Source organism: Quercus lobata, chromosome 3 (assembly GCF_001633185.2).
Source record: "Quercus lobata isolate SW786 chromosome 3, ValleyOak3.0 Primary Assembly, whole genome shotgun sequence".
Lineage (NCBI taxonomy): Eukaryota > Viridiplantae > Streptophyta > Magnoliopsida > Fagales > Fagaceae > Quercus > Quercus lobata.
In genome coordinates, this window is record NC_044906.1 from 22509639 (window position 1) to 22526929 (window position 17291).

Consider the following 17291-nt stretch of genomic DNA (forward strand, 5'->3'; position numbering starts at 1 on the left):
ATATTGATATGTTTGTTTAAATACTAGAGTTTTAGGGTATGAAAAATTTACAATTATAACATTTAGCAACGTAGGGCGGGGACGGGATGGGGCGGGGCAGGGTGGGTCTAAAAAGTTTAAACCCATCCCCGCCCCGCCCCGTGGTGCGGGGCTAAAATCTTGCCCCATCCCCACCCCACCACCTTTGCGGAGTGAGAAAAATCCACGCAAGGCGAAGTGAGGAGGGGCGAGTTAAGCAGGGCAGAGAAAAATTATCATCCCTACCTTCAAGTATATGGCATGACTACATAAATAAAAAACATAATTTCAAAATTTTGGAAAATAATATCTTATTTTCAGAGTAGACTAATTACAATAAAAAATTATAAATATATTAATTATAATTATAATAAAAATTAAAAAAATACATATTTTTTTTGGACAAAATTTAGCTACAAAATTAGTTGTAGCCTTAGGTTATAAGACCTTACTTAATAAAATAAATATTACTACATATTTTGAAAATCTAACCATTGAATTGCATGTTCTTTATGCTCTTTATACACATATCGAATTTTGTGTCAATTGGATATTATTTACTATATGATCTATAAGCTTATTTTTTATTTATAATTTTAAACTACAAAAATTTGCAATTTAAACAATTTATTAATAATATAGCTATTGATATTTAATTTTCTATAAATTTTGCAAGCATGAAGGATATAAGAAGAAAATGTAATCCAAAGTTGGATTTGTCAAAATTTACCTCTAATAAAAAAATATTGAGTAAGATTGTAGCTAATCTGTTATTTTTTGATTTTATCGAGTTATGGTAATTGACACTTTTAATGTCTCTAAACATGCTCAATGTTCAAATCCACCATCCTCAACGTCATAACTATCAAATTTTGGAAAGTATATAAAAAAAATTAAAAAATAAAGTTTTTTTTTTTTTGGGGGGGGGGGGGAAACTTGAAGTATCTACTAGTTTAAAATAAATCTATTTTGTTTCCATATATATTGAACATGCTATGCAGTAGACTATTAGTTGGTTCTTAGGATACTTTTGGTACACTGAATGAAGATTACGACAGAAATTGTAATCTTTATTACTAAGAATAAAATGTGTTGTAATGTAATAACTAAACTTATTCATTAGTTTGGTTGTGAGTTATAACATTAGAATGAAACTTAACATTTATTTTAGGAAATTTCTTACTCATACAATTATATCTCCTTAAAAATTGTTATTTTTAAAATTTAAGAGAGAGATGTGTTATTTTTTATGATTTTTTATTTTTATAATTGTTAGATGTATATGGAAAGTTTGTTTATTTGGAAATATATTAAATTTTAAAATTATTACACTTACTAATAAATAGCTAATACAACCTTTTAACAAAATTTAAAATGTTTGTTACATACATGTGTCCTTACATTTACAACTGAAAACGTATGTGTAACAAACAGTCGTACAGAACTCTTCAAAAAATAAAAAATAAAAAATAGAAAGCAGTCATACATAATACAGATATCTTTAAAGGGCCCGGTTAATGTGTTAAGCTTTCTATTTTTAGAAATATTTTCTCAGAAATTGAAAAAATTATCATTACTTTTTCCAAAAATAAAAATTAATGTGTGTTAAGCGCACACATTGTAAAATCCATCTTTAAAATATGTAACTAACGGTCATATGTTCAAACCATAACTAACTAAAGGTCATGTGTTCTTCGGTCTTCATGCGCTAGCTGCGCGAGTCTTAACTCTTAAGTATTAGGCTGCCACGCTAAGTCATTATTCAATCACTGCTTTCAGCTTTCTTGTGATATACCTTAATTCTTTCAGCGTTTTCTTTCACTCACCAAGAAAAAAAAAAATGGCCGATGCAATCTCGTTTGGTCTTGTGCTGAAGATCATTGAAAAATTGGGCTCTACAACTTTCGATGAGATTGGATCAATTTGGGGTGTCAAAGATGAGTTCCAAAAGTTGAAGAACACTGTTTCCACCATTCAAGCTGTGCTTCAGGATGCAGAGGAGCAGCAGGACAAGAACCATCAAGTCAGGACTGGCTCATGAAGCTCAGAGACGCAATATATGATGCTGTTGACTTGTTGAGTGATTTCTCCACTGAAGATTTGCGGCAAAGGGTGATGGGTGGTGATAAAATGGCAAAGAAGGTACGTACTTTCTTTTCGAGCTCAAACCAACTTGCTTTTCGTCTTACTATGGCTCACAAAATAAAAGCAATGAGGGAGAGACTTAATGCAATAGCAAATGATAGGAACAATTTCCAACTGGTAGAACAGCCTTTACAGAGAAGGGTTGAAACTAGGGAAAGGGACCAAACTCACTCATTTGTAGGTGAAGAGGAAGTTATTGGGAGAGAAGACGATAAGAAGAACATCATAGATCTATTATTGAACTTTGATGTGGAAGAAAATGTCTCATTCATATCCATAGTTGGGATCGGTGGGTTAGGAAAAACTACACTTGCTCAATATGTATATAATGATGAGAAGGTGAAGACTTATTTTGAGTTAAAGATGTGGGTGTGTGTCTCTGATCTCTTTGAAGTGAAAACAATTGCTGAAAAGATACTTGGATCTGCAACTAGTACAAAACTTGAAAACCTTGATATGGATCAACTGCAAAATAAACTTCGCACAGAACTCAACCAAAAGAAGTACTTACTTGTGTTGGATGATGTGTGGAATGAGGATAATGAGAAATGGTGTAATTTGAAGAGACTTTTGATGGGTGGTTTAAAGGGAAGTAAGGTGGTGATAACTACACGGACCAAATTGGTTGCAGAGATTACAAGCACGATCCTACCATATAATCTAGAAGGCCTATCAGAAAAACAATCTTGGTTGTTATTTAAACAAATGGCATTTAAAAAAGAGCAAGAGACCATCGATCCTAACCTCGAAGTAATTGGAAAGGACATCATACAAAAATGTCAAGGAGTGCCTCTTGTAATAAAGACATTGGGGAGAGTATTATACTTCAAAAAAACAGAGGATGAATGGTCTTATATCAAGGATAATGAACTTTCAAATGTAACTCGGGGAGAAAATGATAAGGGTATTTTACTGATTCTTAAATTAAGTTACGATCATCTTCCATCACATTTAAAGTGTTGTTTCGCTTATTGTTCATTGTTTCCTAAAGATCAAGAGATTCCAAAGCTAACATTGATACAACTATGGATAGCACAAGGGTTTATCCAATTATTAGATGAAAAGATATCGTTAGAGGATGTTGCAAATGAGTACTGCATGGAACTAATTTGGAGGTCCTTCTTCCAAGAAGCAGAAGATGATCACTTGAGGAATATAACTAGTTTTAAAATGCATGATTTAATCCATGATCTTGCACAATTAATCTCAAGGACTGAGTGCACACTTGTTAATTCTAATGCAATAAGGGTCAATGAAAAAGTACATCACCTATCATTTCCATCTTACAATGTTTTTGAGAAGAATTTAAGCTCTTTTGTCAAAGCAAAGAAGATACGTACATTTATTTTGACATCCTATTCCTCGTTATATGATGAGGAAGTAGAGGAAGAATCAACTCTCAATAAACTTATTTCTAGTTTTAGATGCTTGCGTGTGTTAGACCTACATGGTTTAAATATTGTGACAGTCCCAAATTCCATAGATAAGTTGGCATATCTAAAGTATCTTGATCTTTCGGAGAATGACATTGAAGTTCTTCCTAGTTCTATTATTAGATTGCTGAATTTGCAAACAATAAAGCTTTCTAAATGTGGGAAGCTTAAAGAGTTACCAAGAGGCATTCAGAAGTTGGTTAACCTCAAGCATCTTGATATATATGGTTGTGACAGTTTGACTCATATGCCAAGTGGATTAGGGGAGTTGACTTCTCTACAGACATTACAGCTATTCATTGTGAGTAAGGACACTGTAGGGTCGTCCTCCAAGCATTGCAATGGACTAGTAGAACCAAACAAGCTAAGCAGCTTGAGAGGAGAATTACAAATTAAAAATTTGGCATGGATAAAAGATGTTACCTCAGAAGCTAAGGCAGCAAATTTGAAAGACAAGCACCATCTTAGAAATTTGAAATTAAGTTGGAATTGGGATGATAATAATGAAGCTCATGTCCGTGATGCTGAAATCTTGTTGGAAGGTCTCCAACCACACCATACTTTAAAATATTTGGATGTGGAAGGGTACCAGGGTATAAGATTTTCGAGTTGGCTTCCTTTGCTAACAAGCCTTGTTCATTTGAGAATATGGAAGTCTGATTGCCTATATCTACCTCCATTGTATCAACTCCCCAATCTCCAATATCTATATCTTCAAAGTCTGGCTAGTTTGGAATACATATCAGATCAGGAAATCATTGATGAGGTATTTCCTCCATTGGCATCATCGTCAACAACATTTTTCCCATCCCTAAAGTCACTCCAACTTTTGGATTGCCCTAATCTAAAGGGATGGTGGAGGAGGGATATTGTAAAAGACAATAGTGATAATTATAACGAGGATGTGCCAACAATGACATCAACATTGAGTCATCAATCTCAGCATCATATACCATTGCCTTACTTTCCTTGTCTTTCTTACCTGGAAATCTTGAATTGTAGTAAGCTGATTTACATGCCATTGTTTCCATATCTTGAAAAAGGGTTACTACTAAACAATGCCAACTTGAAGCCATTTCAACAGACAGTGGAAATGATGATGGTCCCTTCCTCCTCGTCCGCTTACCCACCTTTCTCCAAATTAAAGCATTTGTCTTTGTCTCAGATGCAGGATATAGAATCTTTGCCAGAGTATTTGTTACAAAACTTGACTTCCCTTGAGTATCTAGAGATTTGGGGGTGCCCTAGACTGAAATCTCTTTCTCAATTTATGCAAATTTTGACCTCTCTTAAGAAGCTGCAAATTGGGGATTGCGAGGAGATTGATCTGTTTAATGACGAGAGTGATGATGCCACTCAATGTGTTACAACTCTGCAAGTGCTTGAGATTTCAAATGTTCCTCGCTTGATTAATTTACCAGAATGGATCAAAAACCTCACATCACTTCGGAGGCTCAAAATTGACGAATGCCCCAATCTGACATCAATTCCAAAAGGGTTCAGCAGCCTCACATCACTTCAAAACCTTCAAATTTGGAGATGCCCCAATCTGTCATCACTTCCTGAAGGGATCAACAGCCTCACTTCACTTCAAAACCTTCAAATTTGGAGATGCACCAATTTGACATCACTTCCTGAAGGAATCAGCAACCTCACTGCACTTCAAAGGCTTCAAATTCATGGATGTCCTAATTTGATATCACTTCCAGAAGGGATAAGCAACCTTATATCAATTCAAAAGCTTCAAATTCACAGTTGTCCTAAATTGATATCACTTCCTAAAGGGATTGGTAATCTCACATCACTTCAATGGCTTGAAATTTGTGGATGCCCCAATCTGACATCTCTTCTCGAAGGGATCGGCGAGCTCACATCACTTCAGACTCTTGAAATTGATGGATTGCCTAATCTGACATTGCTTCCTGAAGGGATCAAAAACCTCACATCCCTTCAGAGGCTTAAAATTGATGAATGCGCCAATTTGACATCACTTACGGAAGGGATCAGCAATCTCACATCACTTCAAATCCTTGCAATTCGCAATTGCCTCAATCTGACATCACTTCCAGAGGGAATGTGTCGTCTCACCTCTTTACAAAGCTTGATGATTAGCAAATGTCCCCACTTGGAGAGAAGATGCCAGGAGGGAATTGGCGAGGATTGGCCTAATATTGCTCACATCCCAAATTTTCAATATCATTTTTAAAGACTAGATACTTGTTCAGCAACCAATATGCTTCTGCTTCTATGGTAGGTACTACAACATGTACTTTCTAAGCAATCATTTTTATTTATTTTTTTTAATTTTCCTTTCTTTTTGAGCTGACTTCTGTATCTTCTATAATGTTGATAATATCGGCAATTTATACTCAACTTAATATGCAGAATTTTTTAAGAACAGTACAAAGTTACAAACTACTGAATGGGAGCTATGGGAAACAAGGGAGGACCTTTCACATCCTAGAGATGGAAGGGAATGAACCTGGTCTATCATCAAATTTTCAGGTATATGTAATGCCAATTCTTCATAGACTCAAAAGCCATTTTATTCCTCCCTTTCTTCATTTTCCTTGGGTCTTCTACTGAAAAACATTTAAATTGATCCATATGCAGAATATAATTTTTTCTAAGTAAAGATATAAGTAATTAAATCCCATAGGAAGGGGGTGGATTCCACTAGGCCATAAGGCCACTGCCCTCATATGCAAAAGCAAAAGCAATTGAAGCATAGAAAAAGCATAGTAACATTCTTTTACTTGTTTTCAAACTTATGGAGACTGAAATTGTGCAAAAAGTAAACAACTAGCTTGTGATTACCTTATATAATTTTCTTTTTCTTTTAAAACTGTCATTCTAGTTATGACTTCTTCACATGCCAAGAGTGGAAAATAAGAAAAAAAATTAAAAAATAAATACATAAACCCAGCATTGCTTCCTCATCCAAATAATTACTATCTCTGTATCTCAAAATTAGGTTGGCAAGGTGATATGCTTGGTTTGTTTATTGATTTAGGTGCATTGACAGATTGGAAAGTTGCACTTGCTGATATTGGAGTGACATTGTGGTGGAAAATCGTTTTAGAGAACTAATCAGGTGTGTTTAGTTTTGTAAATTCTTTTTTATGTATAAGCTTCTACCATGTGTTTAGGGTGCAGAAATCTCTATGCTTTTAAGTGATTGTTCTGTAGCTTAATTGGACTAAAAGCATAGCTTGAAATATAGGTTTAGGGATGCAATGGATTCCACTTTATGAGTTTAATTAAAAAAAAAAAAAGGATGAATTGAAATATAAAGTTTAAAATAATATATTCTTTGGAATTGGAGAAACAAATTAATGAGCACTATTTTGTAAACCAGCGTAAAACATAGCATTGGAGATAACTGGATTTTGTTTATTATTCTTTTCTTTACTAGTCAGCATGATGCCTGGTGGAATAGATGAGACTGCTCTAAGACTACTCAAATATCCTTGAGATTTGAATTGATTTTTGAAGGATCATACACTCCACCATATCTCAAGTTTCATACAACACCTTTAAGATTTAATTTTTCTGTGCTTTACAAATACCAAACTTTCTTTTGTTATCTTTTTGTTTAAATTCAGTTAAGTTTCTCAGCTTTTCATAGCTTTCCTAAAAGTCAGATTAAGAATCGTTATCTTGTTATCTCTCCATTGACAGATTTAGTTAATCAAAATACAAGAAATCTGCAAGATGCTGCAAATGTTACAAATTTCATCTTCTACCAGTACCTTTTTGAGGATAGCTTCAATTTTTAGGCAACTGCTACTTGGGATGTTCAACTGCTACATTTTGGAGCATCAATATTTTGCTCATATCCTAAAATTTCAAGGGTAATTACTTCACTCCCCCGCTCCCCCCCCCCCCCCCCCCCCCCCCCCCCCCCAGTTGTTTTGTTGGTGAAATAAGTTGTCTGTGAGAGTCAGTTTGAAGTAAATATTGATTTTGCTTGATTTCTATATGCTTCTACACTGTACATAAACTTATATTAATCAATTTCAGAGAGAGAGAGATTAATCAGAATCACTTATGTATGCTATACTATTTTCACAGCTCAAAGTTCTGTATCTGCATTATTGTTGTCCCACTAGTGTAACAAGCAGTAAACACTAATGCTCACTATTTGTCTGTATTGACTGTCTTATGCATGTAAATAGTCTGCTTTCACTATCAATTTAGAGAGACTAGAAAAAAAAAAGGGAACAAAAATGAAAAAGGGCTGGACTTACCTTCTCTAACTACCTTTCTATTTCCTTTATTTTCATTTAGCTGAGCTTAAGAGTATTTGAATTGAAACTTTTATGGAAACTATTCTTCTAAATTAGTGATATAACAATTTTGTCGTTTACAGTAATAATAATTTCATCAAGATACTTAAATTTATTTTAGAATCTCATGTCCTGTACAATTGGCATGCAAAAGACAATAAAATACATTTTTCTTAGGTATTTACTTTCTTCTTAGAAGCAGATTATTTGTTAGAGATTTACATTCAATAAAGTATGGTAGCATAAGCTTATATCATCTACGGTATGATTTGCTGCAATCCTAAATGTTTCATTATGTATATTTGATCCTCTATTCTAAAGTACAAATTCTGGAAGGAAAAGGTTCAAACCTCTGATAATATAATCTCATTCTTACCCTACATTGATTTGAAGCTACAAGGATTATTTACGAGATTGCAGGAAAGTATATATGATGATAGGAACCTTATGAGGATTATAAGATTCTCATCACATTCATTTAAAGTTGCATTTTCCATTCTAAATCTCTCTTGTAATATATTTTAGGTAAGGAAATTTGATTGGTTGGCCTAACCAATATAATGTCAGATTGGACAGGACTACATAAAATATACATCTATCTTCCCTACCTATTAATTTTCTGAGTAACTCAGTCCCCTCCCATTCCATTAAAAAAAAAATTCTCTTGAGAACTTCTAGCTGAATAGAGTAAACTTTAGAAATCATCCAAAATTGCTTACTAATTTATTTACTAAACTCTGAATGCATGAATTACTGTTTATATAACATCCTTGATGTGCATATTGGATAAATGGGAGGAGTAAATGTGTGACTTTTGCCATTGTTAACAGGCTCTTGCAAAGACATTAACTAAGTTAGCTTATTGATTGGAACAATTCACGCTATTAAGGCCTAGCATAAGTGGATTCACTCGCAAAACTTAAATGGTAAGATGTTTCTCTAATCTTATTGTCTATTATTTTAATACTCTTGAGCTTATAAATTTTGGTGGATCTAGTAGGGTGTGATAAAGAACTTCACTGATTCAATGAAGGATTCACAGGACCTAGATTTTGCCAACATGGTACGGTGCATGGTCAAAAGTCAAATCTCTTTTTTTTGTAACTGATGGCCTTAATTAAAAAAAGTTCACTTCAACTGATTGTGGTTGATGAGTGTGCATCAGCTGGAAAGAAGGAAGAGCAGGGAACAACATGCAAGGCGTGCCTATGAGCTGTTTGAGAAGGATGGGAACGAATCAATTATGATAGGAGGAACTTGCTCGTCACTTTCGAAGGGCAAATTTTGATTCAATTGCTTAGGAATGCATCCATTATTAACTGATAATGGTTCTTTGATTATGTTTTCCTAATGGCAAGTTGGCAACTCATAGTAACTTGGTTGCTATATTGGTATTTGGAAATTCTTTTGCTTGGATTTTGGGTTAGTTTCTAATTGAGATACTTGACTGCTTTTAGTTTTTTTTTCCTGGCTTAAAGAGACACGAACAAAAATGAAGAATCTTTTGAGATATCGATATGTACTACAATTTCAGATGATGATGTTGGCAAAGAATTTGAAAAGCTTAACCTAAAGAAGAAGAAATGTCTAACCGATGGTTTAAATACACTGCTTATTATACATGAATTGTGATAATCATGTTGCACCCACTTAAGGCAAGATACCAAGATTGAAAAGTTTTTTTTTTTTTTTTTGAGTATGACCAAGATTGTAAAGTTGGGTTATTACACAGTTTTTTTTCCCCCTTAAATCCCGTGCATTGCGTCTACGGCTAGTTAAGCATACACCCAAACCCACCACAAAAATAGTATTTTAATTAAGAAAGTTCTTTTGGCTGAATAATTAAGAAAGTAATTGTTGAAGTACACATTTCTCTTCTCGTATTATTGTTGTTGTTGTTGTTGTTGTTTTTTTTTTTTTTTTTTTTTTTTTTTTTTTTTTTTATGAGTATTATTGTTGTGTTAATAACTTAATATAGCTTAGAATCTATCGCGCGTGTGTATATATATAGCTTTAGCATATTTACCGATCCATTAATCTCTTCTTTTTTTCTTTTTTTAATTTAATGTCTGAAGAATGAAGATAAATCTTTAATAATAGGAACGTGGTTAAACCTTGAATATTTTCTTCTTCTTCTTCTACTTTTTTTTTCTTTTTTTCATATTATTGTTATCACTTCCTAGCAAGTATAAATTATCGTCCCTATGACTTACATGCCTCAAATTTGTCCTCTTTTTTGTGGTCAAAATTCGTATATACGCTGTGGTCACCATCATAGGCAATTTTCCTTCAAAGCCACAAACTCCGTTTAGAAAAATTTTGGCGCACATGGATGTTTCCTCTAAGTTATAGGTTGGAGAAGCAAGCCTCAAGGGATTTGTATTTTTCATAAAAGTTTAAGAGTAGGGCAGCAATTAAGAATGTTGATGGTGTAACGGCACTGCCACATATCATCCTTCTGTACCATATTTAGAATATCTTGAACCAATTATGCTATGGCTTTGCTTTTTGGTAACTTCTATTTGGTTGTCACCTTTATGTTTTGAGGTTAAATTGCGTATTTGGTCTTCAATCTCTTTGACCTTTGTTTAAAATCGTTCTTTATTTTAAAGGGTGCACTTTAGTCCCTAATCCCTATACTTTCCTATTGTTTCAAAAAGGTCATTTTAGTCCCTACCTTCATAATGTTTCCAAAGGTCTTTCTCATCATCTAATAAATGAAAATTGCCAATATAATAAACAAAATTCATGCCTATTCATCAAACTAGGCACGGAGTTTCTATATGCAGAGTACAGAAACAATCCCAAATTCCCAGTTCAAACTAGCAGGGATTTTTTTTTTCCCAGCAATTGAAAACATCACAACCACACAAAGGTTTCACTTTTTTTTTCCCCCCTTTTCTACTTGATTATCTCGTTCAAATCTAAAAGAGTGCAGAATGAAGTTAAATAAATATCCAGCCTCCCATCTGTTTTGTATCAAGTAAAGAAACACAACGCCAAGAGCACAGTAGCTTGATGCCATTGCCTAGTCTCCTTTATAGGGAGAAACAAGACTAGGGTTCAAATCCCCCTCCCTATTTATTGTACAAGTTGTGACAATCCAATTATTCAAAAAAAGTACAAAAACATCACTGGTTAGTTTATATTCTATATTCCATTGCAGAGAGTTTATTGTCGTTTCCATCAAACCATAAAAATATACAGTTGAACATATATTTACAAAGTTTTCACCATTCACGTTTCCATCAATGCACATAGATTCCCAGTTAAAGGGCCTAAGCTTTCTTCATTTTCTAGTGTATTTACAACATTTTCACTATTCAGTGCTCTACCCTAAACATATATATGAAAAATTATTAACAGCAATAAGCACCAATTCTATAGGTTTATTTGTTCCTTTAAACATGAAGTACTGTTTTTTTTTTTTTTTTTTTTTAAATAAGTTTGTTCTTGCCTATAAAAAAAAAACCAGCAATGACCACCCAAAATAGAAAACTATATGTAGACCTTGATTTATGAACTCTCTTCCGGCTTCAGAAAATTGTAATATTCAAGTTGAGTCATCTCTCCACCATGTACTGGGTCAAATTTGCATCGGTAGAAACTGCATTCACAAACCAATTAACAATTTCACTATAAGTTGAATTTAGAAACTAAAAACCATCAGAATTGAATTACTGGCAAACACATGATCAAGTAAATGAAAGATGACCATATAATGAATAAGCACAGAATTCACCCACTTGATAAAAAAATAAAAGAATAATTTCTCTTTATGAAAGGACAACTAAAAAGAAAAAATTGTTTCATGATCCGATCCATGGCTGGATTTCCATATCAAAGTAACCAGATCACTACCATGGTAACAAACCATATCATGATCCCACTTATTGCAATCAAAAACTTTGTAACAAGAATTACTAAGCTGACTGGATCATAGAAATGAAATCCAATGCATGAAGAATAGAGAATTTCTTAAAGAAGATATATCTCCTCTCCTCCCTAAACACATAGGAAAGACCCAGGTTCTAGAAGATCTACAACTAGAGTAAACAATGGTGTGGGTACTATCCTCCCTGTAATACTAAAGGGCTCAAACTAAGGTAGAATATATTAGGTTCTCCAATTAAATTCAAGCACATAACTCCATTGAATTTAATTGTCCTTGGAAAAGATAACATTGTTTATGCTTCATTGGCAATTATGTGTTTGAATTTAACTTTAAAGATACCATTTAAGCCACTCCTGTTCCTTGAAGCAAAATGGAGGATAAAATGTGGTGGGGTCCAGCAGATTGCAAAAGATGCTGGATCATAGCCCTTGCAAAAGGCTAATCTTTATGAACTAAATCTAGAATTTAGAACACAGCTTGTAATAAATCCTTTCAGTATATATTAACAACACAATACTTTACTTTTTAAAATGATTATAAGAAGAGTATTCTAGTAAGAATTAGAGAAGAAATGAAGACAGCTAAGAGGGGCTATAAATCTTCAAGTTGATAGCAGTTTTAAAATTAAACAAACTCTAGAAAGATTACAGGGCATGTATTGAAGGCTAATTGAACCGTCACTGTCCAACTCATATATTGAAGGTTGGGTGATAATTTAGAGAGGGAGAGAGGTGATGACTTATATTACAATATGATTAGCTTACCTTCCATCCATGCCAAGAATCATAACTGTGCTCTTTTGGTGGCCAAAGGCAACAATGTACCGTAACCCTTCCTGCAAGCGAAACTGAGCCATTGACCACTCTGAGCTGAAATATCTTGGCAGCACACCTGCAAAAAAAAGGCCATTATCCAGTGTTGGCACTCCAAAATATGAACATCAAAATTGGTTACTTCATTCCAGTGGGCTTCGAAAGGCCATCTGATAAACATGGCCTGCTAGTTGATATGCAGTTACCAGTAATAGTATAACTATTTACTAAAACCAGGCATGCACTTCCAAGCAGTAAGTTGACGAGATTCAAAATCAATATATCACCAGTTTCACTCATGTCAACTACATAGCATTGAAAGCCACACCTTTACACAGAAAAGATCTGAATAATCATCTCTGGATATCCAAATTTTTTAGCCCTTAAATAATTCTAACTGACAGCACTCAATCACTAATTGGAAAGAACTTATTAGTGTACAGCACATAGCAATTACCTTTGAAGAAGGATAAAGATGAAATGGCTGATAGTTTAGAAACACTGGGTTCAGATGCACCACGTGATCGATCAGTCCCCAATGCTCCTGAATCAATCTTAAGACCGAATACATGAACAGTTCCCTTGTCACTTGAGACAGCTAGCCACTGGGCAGTCGATGAAAAGGCAATGCTATGTATCTCTGCTTGTTCTGCACCTCTCCTCACCTACATAAATTCAATGTACAAACAATGAATACACACAAGTTTTACTTCTTTCAAAGAAAGTAGGATCAAAATTTTCTATGCATGTTGGTTTACTAAAATCAGTTCTTGAGCAATCTTAACCCGATAATTGTCAAGGATATTAATAAGTGGAATTGATCAGGGTCAAATAGAGATAAAGCATGGCCCCAACTGATCAAAAAACCCTATAATACATTCACTACGTTTCAAATCACTTCTCAACTCATCTGATTGGAATGTTAAATTTCCACATCATTAAGCAATTCAAAAACACATTTCACAAAATACTAGGATATAGCCTCCCCAACCCCCCACCCCCAACCTTATGGATAAATTAACCAAACAGTAAACACAATTTGATTAAATTAGGTTTGAACTAACTTTTAATAAAGTCTAGTAAATCATAAACATAGGTCTTGAAATTTAAAACGATCATTTCTAATTTAGTTCCTAAAAAACTCAAAAGTGCTGGCTTTTAGTTTCTATGAAGTGATTTTTAGTTTGGTAATGTCATCTTAGGAGCTAAATGCTACGTTTAGTTTGGTCCTCAATCTTAACTCATGACTTGAAGTTTGAACTGAAAGCGAATGACACAAACATGAAACGCCAACAAGTGTTAGTTGAACTGAATTTCTATGAATTGTGTTAGTTTTTAGTTTGATCATGTCATATTAGGGGCTAAACGCTAATCAGTGTCAGTTGAACTACGAGGCACTTCGCGTACCCGAGACTATATTTAAGCCTTAAATTAAATTACCTCTTGTATCAATGAGCCATCAAAAGCATTGAAAACCCTAACCAAGGTCCCTCTACTACTAGCCGTAGCCAAAAACCTTCCATCTTGCGTGAGACCCAAGCAAGCCAGCTTCGAATCATGCGCGTGAATAAACCTAGTCCGTTTCGCCACATAATGATCGACCCGAACCTGACCCGTTTGCAACCCGGGGCAAACCAGCACCATATTCGGACCCACGCCTTGCGAGACCTCGCAGAGTCCACTAGGGTTCGGAGCCGTCTCTATCTGGTGCAGTAACTTGAAGCACACGTAGTCGTAGACGAAGACCTTGTGCGCCAAAACGACGACGATTCGGTCCCGTCGGAGCCGGACGGACTTAACATCTGACCTGAACGAGAGCTCGCCGAAGCACCGGGAAGAGTGGTCGTCCCACATCAGCACCTTCGTGGGCGGCGCGTGGGGTCCACGGGGGACGATCGCGAGTATTTGGGAGCGGAAGAGCATCTCGACGAACCCCATGCCGCCGCGTGTGTCGTCGATGTCTCTCCGGAACATCTCTCGGACCGGGTCGCAGTTGTAGACCCGGAAGCCTTGGGTGGTGCCCACCGTGAAGCATGTGTGGTCTTGGTTGAAGGACACGTGGTGGAGAGCCGTGTCCCGGGTCATACCCGAACCCGGAGTCGTATACGTTTCCGTGGTGGTGTTATCGGATTGGGGTTGGGATAGTGAGTCGGGGTCGGAGTCGGGGTCGGGTTGGAGTGTGAGATTAGAGAAATAAGAAGGGAAGGAAAGAGTGGTCATCGGTGAAGAAGGTAGGTTAGAAGGAATGTTTATACTTTATTACTTTATAGAGTTTTTGTCCTTTTCAACTTCGTCTTGACTCCCGTATTCTACTCTAGTATTCCTTTTTTCTTTCTATCTTAAAATTTTAAAAAGAAAACTCTGATAAATGATTAAAATAATTGATAAGTTTAAATTTTAAAATTTGTTAGTAATTTATTAAAACTTTTAATAATGGAATTTTTAATTGGAATAACATTTTAATCTTTATGAAACTTTTTTTGAGATGGAATTTTTATGAAACTTAAAATGGTGGAATAGAAATTTTTTTGAAACTTGGGTAACCGTAGAAATAAGTTTTCTGATAAATAATAAAACCTTTTAATAAATAATAACGAGTGACACATGACAAAATCCTATTATACAATGTAGAATAAATTATATACATTTACTTATTTGGTGCAACTATAATTTCAAAACCCAAGTTTTAGTATATGATATATAATATAATTTGGCTTAAAAATAAATTGAACAAAAGTATGGTTATACCTAGAATTAAAAAAATATTAAAAAAGTTGTACATACAAAGTAGTAAAAAATTATCGAAAATCATTTCAATTTGACTAGAGTAATGAAATATTTCAATATTAGTTAATACTAATATACCATTTTGAGATTATTATTATTTTTTGTGTGTATGTGGCATATGTGTGTTGGTATGTATATATGCGCACATTTTTTTTATATGTTTATAAAAATAGAATTTCAAATCCACATATTTATAAGCCCTATTTTATTTTATTTTTCTTATGAGAATAAACCCAAATATGAGCCTAAGTACATTAACACAATGCATTAGCTCAAATAATATGTTTTATAATATTTTAAATTATTTTTTATCATAACCACCAAAACATCATAAAAATCCTTCATAAAGTCGGTTAAAGCCATTATAAACTAGTATTTTATATGGCACGTTTTAGAAGGGTATAGATACTAGTTTAGTAGTTTATAGAGATACTAGTACGATATAAAGTAGTTTGGTAGATAAGCCAATTAAACCGAATAAGTAGGATAAAACTAAAGCAATACTTAGGTACAGTACTTAGGTGCTGTTTCTTAAATTCCTCTCTAAAATTTTTGCCATATGACTTTTTTCTCATGAATAGAAGTGTATTTTTTAAGTTAAGTAACCACATAGTAAAATTTTAAGAAGGGAACCTAAAGAACAGCACCTAAGGTACTTTAAATAAGTTTTATCCATAAAACTATACCAAACATGCTTTTAAATTAAATGTATTAAACAAAGGGACAATAAGTAAATAATGTGTGATTTTAAATAAAACATGATTATAAAATTTTCAAAATAATGAGAATTGATATAAATAATTATAAATTTAATTATTAAGTATTTTTTAGGTAACTTTGGTAATGTTGTCATAATACATTCTAAATAATGCATCATGTGTCCCTTTGGTATAATTATAGGAAGTAAAGTTTTAGTTGTAGAACTTTGGTTGAAGTACCCGTTTGGCATTGTTGTGAAAAATAGAACTTTAATCATAGAGTTTTACTAGTAGAGTTTTTGCAAAATGAAGGTTTAAATGAAAAGTTCTTTAGTGTTTGAGAGTGATTGACAAATTATAGAACGTTTTCCTCAACTATCTTTGCGTCCTTGGCCTCTTTGACTAATGACTTTCACGTTAACATTTTTCATTCAAGGTGAGCTTAGATTGTAGAACCTACTCCAAAAGCTATACTTCTTATAAAGCCTTTATTTATAGGCTTGTAGAGATCTCATGAGCAGGTCAATGGTCATTAACTTTAAATCTTTTTACTTCTCAATTCCAAAAATGATCTAGTCAAAGTTTGAAGCTAATGATCAGGGAATATTTTTATGCCAAACAAGCACCATCCAAAATTTTGCCATATTTTTTTAATTGATTACAATAGCCAATACCCTTGAAAAATTATCCAAAGCTTATTCAAATTCTTTCATGTGTGAGGTTTTAAATCCACCTCTCAATGTTGGAAAATGAACTTTCTTCACCTTATAGAGAGTTTTGAAGAATCTCTAATGCTTGATTGGATGAAGTTGCATTTGAAACTTTTTTGAATATGGTTTCATTCATACCTTCATAGATCAATGTAGAGCTTGTTGATCTTTCTTTCGAACCTTTTGCAAGGTTTCCTTTTGATTTGAAGTCACAGATCCTTACTCCATGTTATCTTTATCCACTATCTCCCATGCATCATATAATCCAAGTAACGACTTCATTCGGATAATCAATTATCAAATTTTTCTTAATCAACTGAAATGGAATCATCCCATTTTGGCAAGCACCATTCTCTCCATGAACCAATTGTCTCTGTACCACATTATTGGAAGTCGATGGGCCTTCACACACTCAAACACCACTCACAAATGGAACAAACCCACTCTCAAAGCACGCAAAGAAAGAATGGAGATGGAAAAGGAAGAGAATTCTTCGTGTTCTTA

General features: G+C 34.1%; 2 protein-coding genes across 8 annotated transcripts; one reads left to right on the forward strand and one right to left on the reverse strand.

The window, feature by feature from the left end:
• Positions 1–1746: 1746 nt before the first annotated feature.
• LOC115982590 (putative disease resistance protein RGA4) lies at positions 1747–9486 on the forward strand. Of its 7 annotated transcripts, none has more exons than XM_031105229.1 (6): positions 1747–5846; positions 5982–6101; positions 6610–6690; positions 7278–7450; positions 8716–8948; positions 9051–9486. In XM_031105229.1, exon 1 carries the CDS (start codon positions 2056–2058, stop codon positions 5800–5802), a length of 3747 nt encoding a protein of 1248 aa, XP_030961089.1. In that variant the 5' UTR covers positions 1747–2055; the 3' UTR covers positions 5803–5846; positions 5982–6101; positions 6610–6690; positions 7278–7450; positions 8716–8948; positions 9051–9486. The 7 variants fall into 7 exon arrangements, with proteins under 7 accessions (XP_030961089.1, XP_030961092.1, XP_030961087.1 ...); XM_031105232.1 differs by having other exon boundaries at positions 8716–8811; positions 8883–9486; XM_031105227.1 differs by having other exon boundaries at positions 8716–8811; positions 8886–9486.
• Positions 9487–11027: 1541 nt separating this feature from the next.
• On the reverse strand, positions 11028–14846 carry LOC115979978 (autophagy-related protein 18a-like). The gene is made up of 4 exons (XM_031102113.1): positions 14033–14846; positions 13050–13257; positions 12545–12671; positions 11028–11492 (listed from the first exon to the last, which is right to left on the reverse strand). Exons 1-4 carry the CDS (start codon positions 14810–14812, stop codon positions 11402–11404), a joined length of 1206 nt encoding a protein of 401 aa, XP_030957973.1. The 5' UTR covers positions 14813–14846; the 3' UTR covers positions 11028–11401.
• Positions 14847–17291: the final 2445 nt, after the last annotated feature.

Bases quoted from the DNA above. Each gene is read 5' to 3' on its own strand.
- LOC115982590 (XM_031105230.1), top strand. From the start codon at position 2,056: ATGAAGCTCAGAGACGCAATATATGATGCTGTTGACTTGTTGAGTGAT.
- LOC115979978 (XM_031102113.1), bottom strand. From the start codon at position 14,812: ATGACCACTCTTTCCTTCCCTTCTTATTTCTCTAATCTCACACTCCAA. The intron at 13,258-14,032 runs GTAATTTAATTT...GAATTTATGTAG, and splicing joins ATGGCTCATTGATACAAGAG to GTGAGGAGAGGTGCAGAACA. The intron at 12,672-13,049 runs GTAATTGCTATG...TTTTTTTTGCAG, and splicing joins ATCTTTATCCTTCTTCAAAG to GTGTGCTGCCAAGATATTTC.